Source organism: Stegodyphus dumicola, chromosome 6, assembly GCF_044657685.1.
Source record: "Stegodyphus dumicola isolate Sdum_Otavi_A_Nest chromosome 6, ASM4465768v1".
NCBI lineage: Eukaryota > Metazoa > Arthropoda > Arachnida > Araneae > Eresidae > Stegodyphus > Stegodyphus dumicola.
The window spans coordinates 197457663-197475789 of NC_140773.1; the positions used below are offsets into that span (position 1 = coordinate 197457663).

An 18127-nucleotide genomic window follows, 5' to 3' on the forward strand; every position below is an offset into this window, starting at 1 on the left:
TTTAACTGCTGCATATGTTTTAATTTTGATTCCATATAACTTGTTTTTAATTATAAGAGAAAGAAAAATAATTCAATATTGAACACATATTTCGAGTATAACAAAAGTATTTTAAGAAATAACCTGATAAAAATACATTAGTAATTAAAAATATTTAATTTGTGTACAGGCTGAATTGAAATTAAGATGTGGTGGTGTATTTAATTATGGCAAAGCACATTAGGGCTATCTGCATAATAGGTGTGATGCCTTCTTGGAGGACTTTCTCAGGGAAACTGGCTCGTATACACGTTACGCATGAGGAAAACCACTAAAACACCCATGCAGCCAACCCGTTCGCGGGATTCGGACCGAACTACCAGTGTTCAGAGACTTTACCGCTCGGCCGCTGGTGGGCCGAAACTAAGATGTAGGGCAAGTTTATTATTATTATAATTGTGCGTATATGTGTAAGAAAATGTATTTTAATTGTTCCATTTTTAATGTATCAGGATAAATGTTATATAGAAATCTTGTTGAGTGTAAGGGATTATAAGAGTACTTTTAGATTATAGTGAAAATATACGCACTTCTGCTAAAATCTGAAGTGAATCAGTATGAAGTGACTTTTCACTTTAAAAAGAATGAGATGAGTATACTATTTAAAAGTATAATGACGGATATTAAGAAATTTGTAGAATTTTATAGTATTTAAATATGAATTTGTTAAGTCAAATCTTTTTATATATATTTTTGCTTGAGATATGTAATTTAAACTGAAATTACGATCATATATTTCTCATGGAATGTCAAAGTTCATTTGTATTAAAAAAAAAGTGCATGAGCAATGAAAATAAATAGAATAATACTTTTTGATTATGTTTTTACCATGGTCTTAGCAGTTATGCCATCATGTGTTCTGTTCAAATAGATTTATTTAGTGCAAACAATACTACGAAAAAATATTGAAAAATACCTTGTTTTACAATATTTATTTCCCTTAATTAACTTAAATATCGTTTTTCATTTTCTAATGCTTTCCTTTACGAAAAGAATTTAATGTTTACAATTATTTTCAGCATTCGTACGAATTCTGTGCATAAAATAAACATTTTCTTTAACAAAATACTTAATCGGAAAGTATATACCCGGTATTTCCGGTGTATCTACCACATATAAAATGATCATTTTGCTTTAGTTTACATTTTTTCCATTACCAAAATCATGTAGCAGACGCGTCGGCCGATGCGTCTTGTCTCCCGGGTGACGTCACTACCAGCAACCAATGGCACGCTTTTTCCGTTCCTGGCCTAACCTTAGTATATTAAAGAACCTTGGTTATTTCCTAAATTTAGCAATGGTGGTAACTTGTTCGGCATATGGTTGTACTAATAGGCGTATTCATGGTACTAAATTAACGTTTCACAGGTTAGTAGAAAAAAAGAAAAAAAAAAATCCGAGATTTGATTTTTAATGCGTGAATACTGCATATAAAGTATATTACTGTAAAAGCTCGACTGTCCGGGAATGTGGGAAATGTCAAATGGCGGATAAGTAAAAATTTTAGGTAGCTGAGTGTATGAAAAATGCAACTCATGGTAGAGAAGCCAAATACACCAAAGAAAAAATTTCTGATCGGAAATATCAAAATTTTATTGCATATCATGTAGTATGCAATTTAATGCTTTTAGCTAGGTATTTACTTGTTAGATGGCACTACTAAAATGCTATTTTTAAATCTCAGCATGTGATAAAGTGGCAGGGAGGTGGAAAAGTCTTATGTTCAAAACAACAGTTAATTTGAGTACCGTCATCTAAAAAATAAATAACAGTTCATCATATTTATTATCAACATGATTATCGAAAGCCTAATCTAAAATTATAGAACATGCTGTATGTGTATGATACTGTAAATAGCAAATTTTGTGGAATCTCAGTATATGGTGTGTAACATTAAAGAATTTAAAATTAATTTATGTTGATTTTATGTGAAGATTTTCTATTAACTTTGCTTTTATAATGGTAAGCTGCAGCTGTAATATGCTAAAAAAAAAGCAATAAAACTTTTTGCACAAAAAGAAGAGATATTAATAATTAAACAAAATACAAGCTATTTGAAATATAATAATTTGATTTCATTCTTATTCTTTGTTACAAATTTACCTACATGGTTAAAGAAATTAAGTTAACATCAAGCTTGAAATCAAGCATCATCAACAGTTTTGGATTCATTTGTTATAAATGTTTCACACAATGCAGTATATGTCAGTTAGTAGGCAGGGTTTAGAACAGGGGCGTAGCTAGGGGGGGCATCTGTCCCCAGGCGCAGAATCCAAGGGGTGCCAAACTGATGTTACAACAGTTTAGAATTAAATGTTTTCCATCCTTGGCAAGCAGTAGGGGGTGCGAAATCTTCAGTTCTCCCTGGGCGCTGAAAACCCTAGCTATGACTCTGGTTTAGAAATAAAAGTAGGTGTTGCTAGAGTTTGATCTCCTAACCCCTTTGAGAGTGTCAACGTATATTTTGCAAAATTCAAACTATTGTTCTTAATAAAATAAGTATAAAATCATAAATATTTTTTAATTTTAAATTAGCATTATATAACAACTAACTCTATTACTTAGATTTAATATTGAGAGATAAATAATGAAAGGTGAAGTGACAGGTGTGGCTATCAGAAAAGTTTGAGAAAGTTGTGTCTGATATCAAGACTTCCAAAAGTCTGAGGATCTTTGGCTTAGAAATGACAGGATGTGCCAACTTTCTCAAATTAAGCCTTAATAAAACCAAGGTGAAAAAGGCCATATATTGTATTGTGAAGTCACACTTATCCATTATTGGAACTAAATTACACTGTTGGCAGGAGGACCTTGTACATGCTTTAAGATAGCTTTATAAATTTCATATCTGCTTTATATGCCCACCAGTAGCTGATTTCTTAAAATCACTGAATGCTAGTAGTTTGACCTGGTTTGGATTCAAGCCCTGGTGAAGGGGCTAGCTGCATTCTATGGTTTTCCCTGTATGTAACATGAATATGAGCCAGTTTTCCTCAGAAATTTCTCCATGAAGATATCCCTCCTCTTAGGCCCAAAAGTGGCTTTGCCATATTCAGATAACCTAACTTAAACTGTTTAGTTACTTTTCTAGGAAAAGAAGTAAATTTCTTGAAATATTTCAGTTATTTGAGTTTTATATGTAAATTAATGCTGTTTGTTTGCAGTACTAAATTATTAAAATTAAAGCTATTCTGATTTGAAATGATTTTTTTTGGGGGGGGGAAATGAATTTTTTTTTTTTTTTTTTTTTTTTTTTTTTTTTTTTTTTTTGATTTAAAATATATTTGAGGAAAGCTGACAGTTTTCTTATTTATTATTTCAAAATAAGCTTCTGTTAATACACACACACACACACACACACAAAAAAAAAGCTTATTGTTAACCAAATAGAATCAGATTACCTTAAAATTTCTTTCTAATACAGTTAATGAAAACTTATAAAACATCTCATTCACTTTAAAATTGTACCAAGCAGTGGAGTAGCAAGCATAACTGGCGCCCGGGGCAAAATACCTTTTTGGCTCCCCCCCCAAAAAAAAAACACTAATATGATGAAAATCTTGTTTGAAGATCATTTGGTGCCCCTCTGTAAGCGGCATCCGGGGCATCATACACCCCCTTGCTACACCACTTGTACCAAGCACAGGCAAGATAATAGCAGTTTATTTTGTTTAGAAGGAAATTTAGTTTAAAAATCTCTCATTGTTAATAATCTAAAATACTGTATAAAATTAAAATGTATATGCATATATTTATATTTACAATGGAATTTTGAAAACAGCCTTCAAGATAAACAGAATCTATATTACTTAGTGATAAAAGATTGAATGTTTTGAGAACAAAGGGTATGTGTTTCATTGTTCAAGCCTGGTGTACAAGAGAAATCAGGGCTTTTCTTTTTCTGTTGTTACTTGAACGTAACTTTAAATGGTTTTTAGGACAAAATTAAATTAATGATGATTTGATAAATGTTTTTGCTGAAGAATGGAAAACAAATCTAATTACCAACATTTGTTTTAAAACCTTACTGAAGAGAAGGTGACCAACTAGGTACTTCTGTTTTCAGTGGAGTTGATATAATTATAGAGTTGAAGGAAGTAATCAAGTAAATTCAAAATGCATATTTTGAGAAAAATTTAGGCACATTTACAGATGGATATGTTAATCTTTCTTAAGTCTTTTTCATTTTTGCGAATTAGTGTTACACACTTTTAAAGATTTTATCAGAGTGATGAGATTACAACAAAATGTTTCATTACTTTAAGCTAAATTTCCACATATCACTTTTAGATTTAATGTTTTATCTGACTCCCCAAATGTGCACTGTAATTTTCTGAATACAGTTGATCAAGTGATTGAGGCAAAGCTGACAAGGACTAAGGAAAGGGATGATTTTGTTGATGCCTTTCTAAAAGAAAATATTTATATTCATATTACACACAGGGAAAGCAATGAAAACACATACAGCCAGTCCGTCTTTGGGGTTTTGGGGATCTTTGATCAAACTTGCAGTATTAAATGGTCATATTCACTTGACCTGGTAGACAATCTGAATACAGATAATATTAAGTTTATTGATTTCAGGAAACTTATTGTAGAAAAATCTGATTAATTATTAGTTTGGGTCAGAATACAGTTAATTTAATTGCCCTATTTATGTAAAATCAATATTTGACTTCGGAAATTTCATGTATTAGGGTTTGATACATACTGTAATTACATGCAGTAAGAAAAACTGAAAGTTTTAGAAGCATTGTGAAGGTTTTCAGAGTATAATATAATGTAGGTTCACTGTGTAATTCAAAATACTTTCCTGCATAAGAATATATTCATATATCTCATTAGTGTTGAAATCAAATGTTTTCTTTAATTAGTATTAAAGCAGATGTAAGATATTTCAGTTTTGTGTAATTTTTGTTTTTAAAAATTAAGAATAATTCTCATTATTATAATTTAATTTTTATGATGATGTCAAGTGAAATGTCTTATGGAATGTGCAATGTTGTTACTTGAACGTAACAACATTGTTACTTTCCAAACAAGTAATGTTATCCTCTCTGCTATCAGTATAGTTGTTTCATCACTGTAGAATTCCTAAAGATCCAGTTTTAAAAGCATCTTGGATACGAGCCATACGGAGAAAAGACTGGATTCCTACAAAGAATAGCTATGTGTGTTCTGAGCATTTCAAAGAGAATGACTTCAATCGAACTTATGCTTGTAAAAGGGTATTGCTTAGAGAAGATGCTGTTCCCAGCATTTTTAAAGGACTTCACAGTTATCCATCAGAAGCTAAAAAAGTATGTAATCTGAAAAATTTTTTCCATGACAAATTATTATTTTTAGCCATTAATCTGAAACTACAATTTTGCATTGTTTCACTTTTCATTTGAGTCTGCTGGAGTTCAGTAAAAATGTAAGATATTAGTTTTTCACATTTAATCTGTGTGTTATAAATTAATAAACTAAATTATTAAGAGCAGTAGATGTAGCTTTTAAAAATATTATTTTACTTTTTAATCTGATTGATTTAAATAAAAAATACATTTAATTCATGATATATCTAATTAAAAACATTAAATATTTTTATAGAATTACATTACATATTTTTTAGGTATGCAGAAGATATGTAATGCCACAATGTTAGTATAAATGCATATTCATCTATTATACTAAAAAATGTTTCACTATTGACTGATCTCTCTTGATAATCTCTGCTGATAACCCATATTAAACTTTAAAAGAACACTTTTAGATGAATATTAAAATCAGAACCCTTTCAGATTTTTTATTTTTTTCCTTATGATTCCCCTCTTCCATTTTAGTAAGTTGCACCCTTCCAGTCAAGGAAAGGGTGGTGATATAAAAAAAAAAAAAAAAAAAAAAAAAAATTTTGTTAAAGCTTATTGTATTTGGTGTACTTACTTAGCTTATTATGCTTACTTTCTGTACTTGCTGCTTTTTTATTTTGCTATATTTCCTTGATACCAGATGTAGCAAATTTGACTTAGCTTCCTTCTTAGTGATAAATGTCTTTAATTTTAATTTTTCATACAACCATGCTTTTAATTAAATCGGTTTCTTTCTTTATTTTTCTTCCCCCCCCTTTATACTGCAATGGATTCTACAACTTAGGATGTACCAAGAGATGAAAAAGTGACTATTTTGTTTCTTCAAGAAAAGAGATATTGAAACACAGAAAAGGATTGTGTCTGAATAGAAACCTCATGAAATTAAAATGTGATTCAAAACTGAAATGGCTATGCAGCCTTCGGTCATGCCTGAAAGAAAAATGTATCCAAAAGCAAACGGTTTTTAGATTGCACATTCCTTTCATTGCTGTTGTATCATTCATTTCCTTATAGTGTCAAGAGTTAACATTTATTGAGTTTTATTAGCTAAAGCTTGTTTCAGATGAATCACCACATTATGGTTGGTAGAAATAATTATGTAAGAGAAGGTGTAGCTGCTGCTGATGGTAATTGCATACTTTCTTACTTAAGAAACAGAAACTTCAAAAAGAGAACTTCAGTAATAATACATTTTATTTGAATGCTTTGGTTCTTCTGTTTTTGTTGTTCTCTTTCTGAACAACTGAAAAAATTTATTTAGCCTTGGCACCAACTAAAATTGCAAACAATATTACAAACATAAATATATATATTTAAAAATATGCATACATACATAAGAAAATGAAAATTGATGTTTCAGTTTAACTGCTACAGAGGTTATATGTCCTTTGTTGTCTCATTCTAATGCTAAAATCAATGTACGCAACAAAATTGTGAAAAAACATTCTTACTCATACAATGGGGTTTTAGAAGATTTTGTTTTGAAATTAGAAAAATTTTCTGTACTGCTGTTTATGATTATTCCAATTCAACTAATATCAAGACAAAAACTTTGAAGGGGAAAGGGAGAAATAAGTTAAATTGCAGCAATATGATGCTGAAAATAAATGGTATAGGTTTAAAAGAAAAGTACCGTTTGTAAAAGTAAGTTTTCAAAGATTTGTAAAAGTAGAATATGTAAATACTGCTTTGCAGAAAACATAGCAAATATGCATTCATGTTGAAAAATCGAAATTTTTAATAAATATTGTGCGGAAATATATTAGGACAAAGGATTTGTCTTTTACCTTTTACGAGCATTAGGTTATGCACTGGCTTCCAAAAGTTAAGCACGTAACAATAAAATCAACTAAAATGGAAAAGTAAACCTTTGCTTAACGCCAATTGCATTTGAAGATAGCAAATGTGTTTATGCATGAAATCAATGGTTATTAGAGTACTTATTATAATACTTTGTTGTTTTTGCATTACTGATAATTTTTGTATGTATCATAGGTGCAAATAACTTGCCAAAAAAATAAATCATTTGCGTATGAAAAGTTATAACTCATTGTAAAATATTTAAGTTGTATAATTGTTAAGTTTATGATCAGGAATCTTGAAAGATTTTTCAGAAGGATTAGGACTTTATTGGGAAGGAAATCTGAGACCTAGTTGCTAACTGAATGTGCTAAATGTGCATCACTAGGAAATTTGAGAGAAATGCCTTTGATTTCTAATGTCCATCCATTTAAAAGGAGACAAGACATAATCACGAAATCCAAAGCAGTGATAAGTTTTTGTCCATTTTGTTTGAATTTGGGTGTTGGGGTAGAGTCTAGGTTTCTTTGTGAATGGGAACCTTGAAAAATTAATCTCGGTTTGGCCAGAAATTGAATTTAGGACATTCCAAAAGAGAAAACTTCTTGACAAGCCAGAAACTGGATGTGTTAATTACAATACTCCAAGAACATGTTGTGTGTGTATAGCTTCATAATAGATTGAATGCTGATAGAAACAATGATAACTGGATAAAATTTATTTTACCAAAAGAAACACTTTACAGTTCTGAAACTTTCCTCAAAAATACTTGTACAATCAGTACAATCGTAGAGTACAATCAGTAGTTACACTTCAAACTACTAAGAACGTTAAACACAATGCAATGCAAAATGCATCTGAAGAGCAAAGCTCACGTGGAGATATCTCAATACTCCAAATTCACACTAAACTAAACAACTGAGAACTGATGCTTTCTCTGAGTTATATGAAGTTTTCTCCCGGCTGCTGGGAAATTTCTAGTATCTTCTATTTTTTGAAATTACAGGAAAGCATAGTATATATGTTCATAGTTACATATAGAGATCAATTACATTTAATACTAATTGTAGTTATACAGGAACTGGACCAAAATATTGCCAAAACCATCGCCAGCTTGGCAATATCTTGCCAAATTTAGCGAGATAGCCATATACCCAATGCTAAATGGATTTGCCCCCTGCAATTTTGTTTTTCTTGGCAGAGCATCATCTCTTATAAGCATTTCATGTTACAATATGCAAAAATACTACAGTTTCACTAAAGTTATTTACATCTGTACAAAATCCACAATGTTACGAAAGAAATACTTTTAATTCCTACATATAGAGTTACATATAGAGATCAATTACATTTAATACTAATTGTAGTTATACAGGAACTGGACCAAAATATTGCCAAAACCATTGCCAGCTTGGCAATATCTTGCCAATTTAGCGAGATAGCCATATACCCAATGCTAAATGGATTTGCCCCCTGCAATTTTGTTTTTCTTGGCAGAGCATCATCTCTTATAAGCATTTCATGTTACAATATGCAAAAATACTACAGTTTCACTAAAGTTATTTACATCTGTACAAAATCCACAATGTTACGAAAGAAATACTTTTAATTCCTTACAGTGTATATTTATATAAATTTATGGCATACATACTGTATGGCAAAATATTTTTCTATATAACATTTGTTTTAAAAATTTTATAATTTATCTTTTATATATTAAATTCATTATAGACTATTAAATTGTAATTTCATATAATGGATATGTTTTGAGTGAATAATTCTGGTATTTTATTTCTAAAAATAATGATTCATCCTGATGATATGTTCCTTCAAAACTAACCCTGGGTTTCTTTTAAAAAAATACTAGCTATTGTGTTAATGAAAGATGAGTGTAAAGTGTTTCCATTCAAATTATATCCTTAAACTTAAATCATATAAAGTAGCATATTAAATATAACTGCAAAACTTTTAATGACATTCTAATAGATGACAATAGTTATCAAAATGGCTTCAGTTATGCATATTTACTTATTTTTGTCTTGTTATTTACTTTAAATAATTAAGGTAATTATTTAAAATAAATATTTAATTCTTTTACTTTGTTTCAAAATTTGTTCATACTTTTAGGTTCATGCATCAAGGCAGGGGAAAAAGTTTAAAGTACCAGAATATCATATTGAAGAAGATGTACATGATATCAGCAGCAAAAGAGACCGTTTTCTCAAATGGAAAAAATGTGCAGAGTGAGTAATAACTTATTTTGAAGTTTATTATTCATATCATTGAAAAGTTAGTTGTATTAATGATAAAAAGCATTTATAAATGAAAATTTGATTACCCTTTGTATACTTTTGTTTACTTTGTATAAAATAACAGGAAGTCAAACATTTTCTCCCGTAACAGAATGGGGCAGTCTGTATTTTAGGGTACCCCTTGGATTATCACCAAGTTGTGTTTCATTTATGGTAAGTTGAGCATTTTTACGTTAAATATTTTGGAAACCCTATTATGACATGACTGGTTGTAATGCGTGCTTATTTAAGCATTGGATGTTGATTAGGAAGTACGTTGCTTATTTTATACTTTACACAATAAAATGCCTCCTGGTAGTATGATCCTGAAGTTTCTGTACGCTTCGGATTGAATGGCAAAGAAAACTTTGATTGACTGGTGTGTAAGTGAAGATTTAAATGGCTTCATTCACCTCTCGGTAAATTATGCAGTGAGATTTAAGGATTTGGAATTCGGAGCTCATATCAGCACTATGGAAGGTATGTGGGGTCTAATAAAAAGGGATTTTTGAAAGAAATGCCACCAACGTCTGGCTGTAGGGGAGGTATTTTTGATTTTTACTTTTGTGAATTTATGTGGTGGCAGCAGTATACAGATTCTAGTTCAGATAATTTTAAACAGTTTTTGGATGCTGTTAAGGAATTCTACATATGACACACTGAAGACACAGAAATTTCTAAACAAGATTAAGTCGATATTTCCTTTCATACTGTATAGATTAGATAATATATATTTCCTTGTTTTATTTTGTTTTAAAGTGCAGTTTATTGAGATTATAATTTTTTTGTTTGAATTATGTTTTATTGCATTATGTTTAGGATACTATTTTACTTCGGAGGACTTTGCATGTAAACAAGAATGGCACCAAAAAAAATCGCCAATTTTTGCCCTGAAATATATTATTCCCGCAGAATGTTACAAAATATGTAACAAAATCGAACTCCACATCTTATACAGTTACATCACATCATATAACAAATCTATAAACTATAAAATTTCTTTACACTTAATTCTTTATTTTCGCTGTTATATTTTTGTTATATCCTGGAAGTGTAGTGGATATGGAGTTATAAATGGAGTTATATATGTACTCAATTCTTTGTTTACACATTTTTTTCAAAATTCAAATTCTTTTCTTTTTACCTAGTTTGTTTTCTTCTACCATAATTCAAACAGTATCTGTTTAAACACTTTTTGTTTCAATTTCAGTTTAAAATTGTTTTTGTTCAAGATAAAATATATGAAATATATGCTTGTCACAAAATATTACTTTAAAGATTATATAATTTTCAAAGGGATTTTAACTTAGGAAAGCTAATTCTACATATGTATTTTGGCACTTTCTGATTATCTGCATCTCCACTAAATTGTCATAGAAAAAGTATTCACGAGGTAAAGCTGTGTGTCACCAAATTAGTTATATATCTACTCACGATGCTGCCAAAAAGTATTTATTTGGCAAACTAAAATGCTTATTCTTTGATGGCTAGACCTTACCTACTTCAGCATAAACAAATATTGACTCAAAAAAAAATAAAAAAAAAAAAAAACTAGAATCATTTTCTGCATCCAACTTTACCAAGAAAGTCATTCCATGCTTATCGGTCTGCAAGTAGTCGGGTTCATTTGACTGTATTGAGAGGGGACAAGGCTTCAAGGAGCTTTATACCAATCATAGTACACACAAGTAACATAGTAAGTATGCAGCAATCAGAATTCTATTCTAGGGCTATTTTTCTCCCATTGTTTAGCTGTGGACAGATCAATGGCATAGCTAGAGCTTTTGGTCCATGAATTTATGCCCCTTTTGCTATACAAACAAATGACTATATAATGAAATAAATTTAAACTCTATGTTAATTCTTGAAGGACAATTTTCATTCCAACATTTTAACATTATATTATTATTTTTGCTTGTTCCTCTACCCCAAACCCTTGATATCATCATGTAAATTTACTTGATGCTCCAATTTGTGTAATGAAAAATTTCTGTAGAAAAATTTCTTGAATGCATAAACATTTATAGTTTTTAAATACTTTTTAAGTGGAAAATAAACACTTATTATTCTAAAATGATTTCTACGAAGAAAACTCTTCTCACAACCAGTAGTGCTTAAAGTAATTGTGAAAAAAATTTGCAATAGTATTACAAAATTTGAACTTTGTATTGAAGAATAAACTATAAGAATAAACTTGCAGAATAAACTGCAAGAATTCAAAAGGACCGTCCTTCCACATAGCATGAGCAACTGCTGTGCTAGCAGTAGGCTGATTGACTGGCAGACAGAATGTATCTGCTGTAGACTATTGATATGATCCACAAGCAAAAAACCATGAGGCACAAAGTACCTGAAATTTGAATAATTATTCATTACTTATAAAATTGTGTTAAAATTATCAATTATTATATTAAGATATTAATCTGGCACAATTTGATATATTTATTTATAAGCACGCATAATCTTGATATGTAGCAGGCATGGCTAAACTGCAGCTCTCAAGCATTTTGTCGCCCTTTGGCCTCTTAAATGTGATTTGCTTGCATCAAACAAGAGTTTAATTTTCAAAATATAATTGAATTTTAAAATATAAATCATACATTGACACTTTTCTATATTTATGACAAACTTGATTTATCAGATTATATTATGTATATATAATAATTTCATTCAAATTATATTGTGTATATAATCATTTCATTCAAATTATGTATATGATCATTGATTTCAAACTGTCAACCACATGTGTATTGCCAGAGTAATAAAGAAAATTGTAAATAATTCCTGTTCTGCTAATTGCTATCATGGCCATGTCTTTTTAGAGCTGATTCTGGCCATTAGAGTAACACAAAGTAAATATACACACACAAAAGTACTTAAAAAGTAATGCTGTCTAATAATTTTTTAGTTTAATTTTATTTCAGACAGTTTCTGCTTACATTTCTTCTGTACAATCCTTTTGCTTCACAGTCGTGATCCAATGTCTTGGAAGATATGCGTTGTTTGTGGGATACTACATATTCAGTACTTGAATGGCTTGGGTGCTTGGTTAACTACTCTTTCAAAGAGGAAAATGGTTTCTGAGCAGGAGCTCTTTCAGTTTGGGAAAGAAAGTGAGGTAAACCTTGTTTCTCATATTTGGTTAGGACACTTGTCACGACTTATGCGTGTCTTTCAAAATTAATTATCCAACTCTAAGCAAGTCAAGTCATTTTTGTGCAATTTCATCACGGTTTTTACAATCGGTCATAGTAGTATGCTGCAGTTAACACTTCTTTCACTTGAAACTCTGTCTTTTGTAATAAAGCCTTGGTAATCATAGGCAGATATCTTGATAATCTTTGACCAGTAGTGATTGAGCATCTTGAAATTTTTGGGATCATGGGGAGAATAGACATCTCCACTGAAGTGACAACGGTTTCAGTTGTAGTCAAAGATTTTAATTCGCATTTTGTTAGTTGCCATTATTCAAGACATAAATGTTTCACCTTTATTGTAGGGTACTACTATTGTAGGGTAGAAATTTAATTGATTGTTCTTCAGACCTTACTATACTCATAAGAGAGTTATTGCTCCAGCCTGAATTCAGCTAACAGGGTTTTAGAAAGGTTAAAGTAACCTTTATATTTAATTTTTTAAATTAACAGAAATCTCCATTTATGCTACAAATGAACCTCTTCTATTTGAAGATATTTAAAATAACCTAAAATTAAGTTAAAGTTAATTTAGATAATGTAGTCTAAGTCTACACACTAAATAGACTATTTAAGCTTGCTCAAGTAATTAATAGCACATCTTTAAATGTTAGCTATCAAGATGAAGTAAAAAGTTAGCAGATCTGATGATAGTACATTACTGCAAGGCAAGACTGCCAGAAGCTTTAAAAAATTCAAACTCTCGGCTTAAATACTCAACAACTAATTTGCACTCTAGTGAGGGCTATAGAAAGAAGAAGATAAGGTAAAGGTTCAAATCATTATAACTGGTTATTAACTTGAAATCCTACATTGCTATCAATTCTTCATTTCAGTAATAATGTTGCATCAAACAGTAAGTGATCAAATGGATTCAAACTTCTGCTAGTTTTCTAGATAAATACAGCATACTTATGGTGGTGAAATCGCTTTAGCTTGTGATATTTCTTTTGTGTTGCTTGGCAAAACTTCTTCTAGCTTGACACAAATACTGCACTAAATTAGAGCTGCCACTTCGCCTTTTGCCATCTGGTACTTCTAAAATTTTTCAACCATTTCTTCTGCTGCTTAGTGCAGCATCACACTTGTTTAATCTGTTGATATTTTTGGTCTTCCTAATCTTCATCATATATATCTGACATAACTTTCACAAAAGCTTAGTAATCTAATGGAGAGTTATGCTACAATCCACTACTGATCACTAGAAATTTCATGCAGTGTAATGTGAAATTCCATTGGAGTTTGACCATGTAAATTTTCAGTTTTGAAGCTTGATCTTTTGAAGTTTGGAGTTCAAACCATGTCTCTCCCTGTTTAACTGCTATATGGGACTTTAATACACGATCAAGTTCACTGAATATTTTATCTGAAACCATAAGATCACATAACGATTTAAAATCTTTTACATTTCTCAACTGACAGTAATATTCAAAATTTGCACTTAACCTTGATGCAAATTTTAAAAGTTTTCACATGACAATTTTTGTGTAGAACAAGAATGATTTAAGCACTCTTGAGGGGTTGGCTGAAATTCCTTTAAAATTATGGACTTTAGTTAATCATAATTATTAATATCTTCTTCCTTCACATATACCATTAAAGCACTTTCAATTGATTGGAAAAAGAGATTAAAGGATTCTGCTTTAGCAGGTACAGAAATCGTTCATGTTTTTACATTTTTAATTAAATTTTCCATATTTCAGTTTGAGATGTCCGTCTCAACATTTGTATTTTGTAGCAAGTCTTTCCTACTGTTAGCTAAAGCTAATTCCACCTCTAACTGAGAAAGTTTATTTTCTCTAATCTAATTTCGTTTTCCGATTTTTGTTTCTCAATTTGCAGTTTCTTTTCCTCTAGAATATTATCAATAACATTTTGCACAAATTCAGCATCATTTGCATAAACTTCTCAACTTTCTATTAAAGTTTTCAAAGTAACAATTTTCGCCCCGCTCGGAACTACTAATCCCAACTACTCTGCCACGAGCATCAAATCATCTTTTTTTAATGACTTAATCTTAATTCAAACAAAAATACAACAACCTTGAATTGACAATTAGAACACAATGAGCACAAAAACGAACACATCAAACTCAACACAGACACTATCAACTCAAATTATCAAGTAGAAACACCTCAATACACAACACTAATAAACAGAATTTAACACATTATTTCAACAAACCGAAATAATTACTCACCATAATCTACACAATGGAACCATCATCTTCACTTTCAATTTCTGCGCAGCATGTATTCCCATATTGCCACACTATTTTTTTTCACACAAAATTTATGATACACATTATTACCACGACATTCTCACCTAACTCCACTTTCTGACACCAAAAAATGTTCACCTCTTTTGTGAAGAAGGGACGAAAATTGGACTCGTTAAAAAATCAGATGTGCCATTCAGGACAAGACATTTTATTCCTACTCACTATACATATACTATAATACAGAAAAACTAGAAAGAATATCCAGCGCCATCTCCTGGCGGCAGTGGAGGTCATAACATTCTTCATTATTTAATTTGTTTAAATATAATGCAGGGCTCCAATATTTGGTAGCAACAATTTGAAAAATAAAACACTGTTTTATAATGGATGATACAAAATGTTAAAATGAAATTAATAGAAATTCTGGGCAAGTTGCCCCTTTGGATGAATAAGACACAAAATTTATGATACACATTATTACCACGACATTCTCACCTAACTCCACTTTCTGACACCAAAAAATGTTCACCTCTTTTGTGAAGAAGGGACGAAAATTGGACTCGTTAAAAAATCAGATGTGCCATTCAGGACAAGACATTTTATTCCTACTCACTATACATATACTATAATACAGAAAAACTAGAAAGAATATCCAGCGCCATCTCCTGGCGGCAGTGGAGGTCATAACATTCTTCATTATTTAATTTGTTTAAATATAATGCAGGGCTCCAATATTTGGTAGCAACAATTTGAAAAATAAAACACTGTTTTATAATGGATGATACAAAATGTTAAAATGAAATTAATAGAAATTCTGGGCAAGTTGCCCCTTTGGATGAATAAAAATAAGTGGGAAAAAATAGATTTATTTTAAAACTTTCTTTTGAAGTTATTTTACTTTAAAATTTTAGATGAGATGCTAAGTCATTTGACTGCCTTTATGAGTCTAGCTAGATAACAGTTAAAATAGAGTCGATCTGTATACCAGTATGGTGAGAACTAAGAAACTATCACGCAGACCAGGGCTTCTTAAACATTTTTCAGTCGCGACCCCAGGATCCCATAAGCATTGCGCAAATCCGACACACGCATGATTGAAACTGTCAATTTTTTCACTTGTACTGTAATATAACTATTGCAGTTTTAGGTCATTAACTTTAATTTCTAATTTTAAGACATAGAACAATGTGGAAGTTTTAAATAAGTAACAGATGAAATGACAGCGTCACGTGCAAAGCAAATAAGATGAACCTTTATATTATAAAAAGGAATGTGTCGAAACGCTTTCGTTTTTTCTTTGTCTGTATTGTCTTATCTTTATCTATTTTCAGATACACTGTGCACTTAGGTTAGGATTCAAAAGATCTGAACAACAGAAAAAGCTCTAAGTTTTGAAATTAGGAATTTAAAATCTTTCTGAAGGTTCAAATGTCCAAACCTTAGAAAAAACAAAATGGGACTTATAATCCAGTTTGCATCTGATGAATTAATTATTTAGTTGGATTTGATATCAGTTTGGTGGTCTTCATGTAAATTATATGGGAAAACAGATTTATTAATTTTTATGCGAAAGCCTAAAGAAATTAATAATGTGTCTGAAAATAATTATTCTTTCTCGAATAACAGTTTCTCATAACTTTATTCTTTCTAAAAAACTGCATACATGTTAAAGGAAATTTTTTTTTATAATTTTATTTATTTATTTTTTTAAATAATGATTTATTTTACATTCAGATGAAAAACTATTTACTCAATTATAATCACAAAGACCCATACATATTCTTTCAGTTCAGTTTATTTCTTCTAAAACCAAAGAACAGTTATAAATGAAAGGGCAATGAAGGAAACAGAAGAAAATGTTTGGTTTTTCTACCTGAAAGAAGAATATTCAGGTACTTATTACAACAATTTTAAATTTACATTTTGTTGACACATACTTTTCTGAATACAGAGCAAGAGAAATAAGATTTTTTATTTATATTCAACCATGCTAATTGTGTAAAAAATACAAAATTCTCATTAATTTACTCATAAGCCTCTTTCTATTCAACATATCTCATTATTTTTGAAACAATATCAATATGTATTTGCAGCTCTTGGAAAATTCAGTTGCTGTTCTTAAACTTTTATGAAACTATGTTTCTTTTGTCTTCATGAAGTTTGGCCACACCTGATATATGGTACTGGTTTGTTATATGTAAGTTGCTTTAAGGAAATTTGTTGTATGACATATTGTTCATGTGATCTTATATATTAATAGTTCCAAGGAATTAATTGCATCCCTCTATGCATGATATAAGTAGCTATCATATCTAGCTATTCAGCTAACAACTGGAAGATCCATAGTTTTAGTTCTGCCATAAGCCCGTAGCACCAAATCTACCACATTGACATTTCTGTCAACTTTCCAGTTGTGCTGAGCTACCTGTTCAATAAACGGCATTTTTATCTTTTTAATTCCTTGTGTCCCATGTTTTCACATCTAGAGGATCTTATGGTATGGTTTGGATCAATGTGGAACACTTCTGCATAATGTTACATTCGAAAAACCACCTCATCTTTAAATTTTGCATACCAGTGTAATATTAGTATGTCTTTATGTATGCTTCACCAAAGAAAAGTGCTTTAAATGCATCTTTTTATTTCATTCTCTAACTTGATTTTTAAAACACACTGTTTTCAATCACATGTAAATAATTTTTTCATTCAAAAATAATAGGTTATTAAATTTATAGAAATGGGTTTATCATAGACAATATAATAAAGCATGTCCACTATCTCTGGAACTGTTTCAAAAGTAAAAAATTGTTAGATGCCAGTGCTATGTATTACAGCCACTTACACAGATTAATTTCAAGTTAAGTTGGCATAAAATAAAGTGATTTCTCGGCTGATGAATGGAAGAATACTTACTATTACTGTGAGAAAATGACTTTAATGAGTTTTTGTTTGTTACCTCTATACATTCCACTTACCTGATCACACAAAGCTTAGCAACTATGATAGTATTTATTGCATTTGGTCATTCAGTGTTGTTAATGGTGAAAAAAAAAAATCTTTAAAACAACATAACATAATTTAATTACAACAAGTAGACAATAATTAAATAATTTTAAAGATATATAATTAGGCTAACTTAGCCTTCCATATCTTGCAGATTAGTGTCTCACCTAAGGTGAGACACTAATCTGCAAGATATGGAAAGCTAAGTCACATCAGACTATCAGAGCA

General features: G+C 30.4%; 1 protein-coding gene across 1 annotated transcript in view; it reads left to right on the plus strand.

The window, feature by feature from the left end:
• The first annotated feature begins 1249 nt into the window (after positions 1–1249).
• The window catches only part of LOC118188539 (chromobox protein homolog 3-like), a 35947-nt gene continuing 19069 nt past the window's right edge, over positions 1250–18127 (plus strand). Inside the window, exons 1-3 of the mRNA XM_035358998.2 lie at positions 1250–1407; positions 5129–5339; positions 9318–9433. Of these exons, the coding sequence (XP_035214889.2) occupies positions 1265–1407; positions 5129–5339; positions 9318–9433 (470 nt within the window). The 5' untranslated portion in view covers positions 1250–1264. The remainder of the gene's footprint in view (positions 1408–5128; positions 5340–9317; positions 9434–18127) is intronic.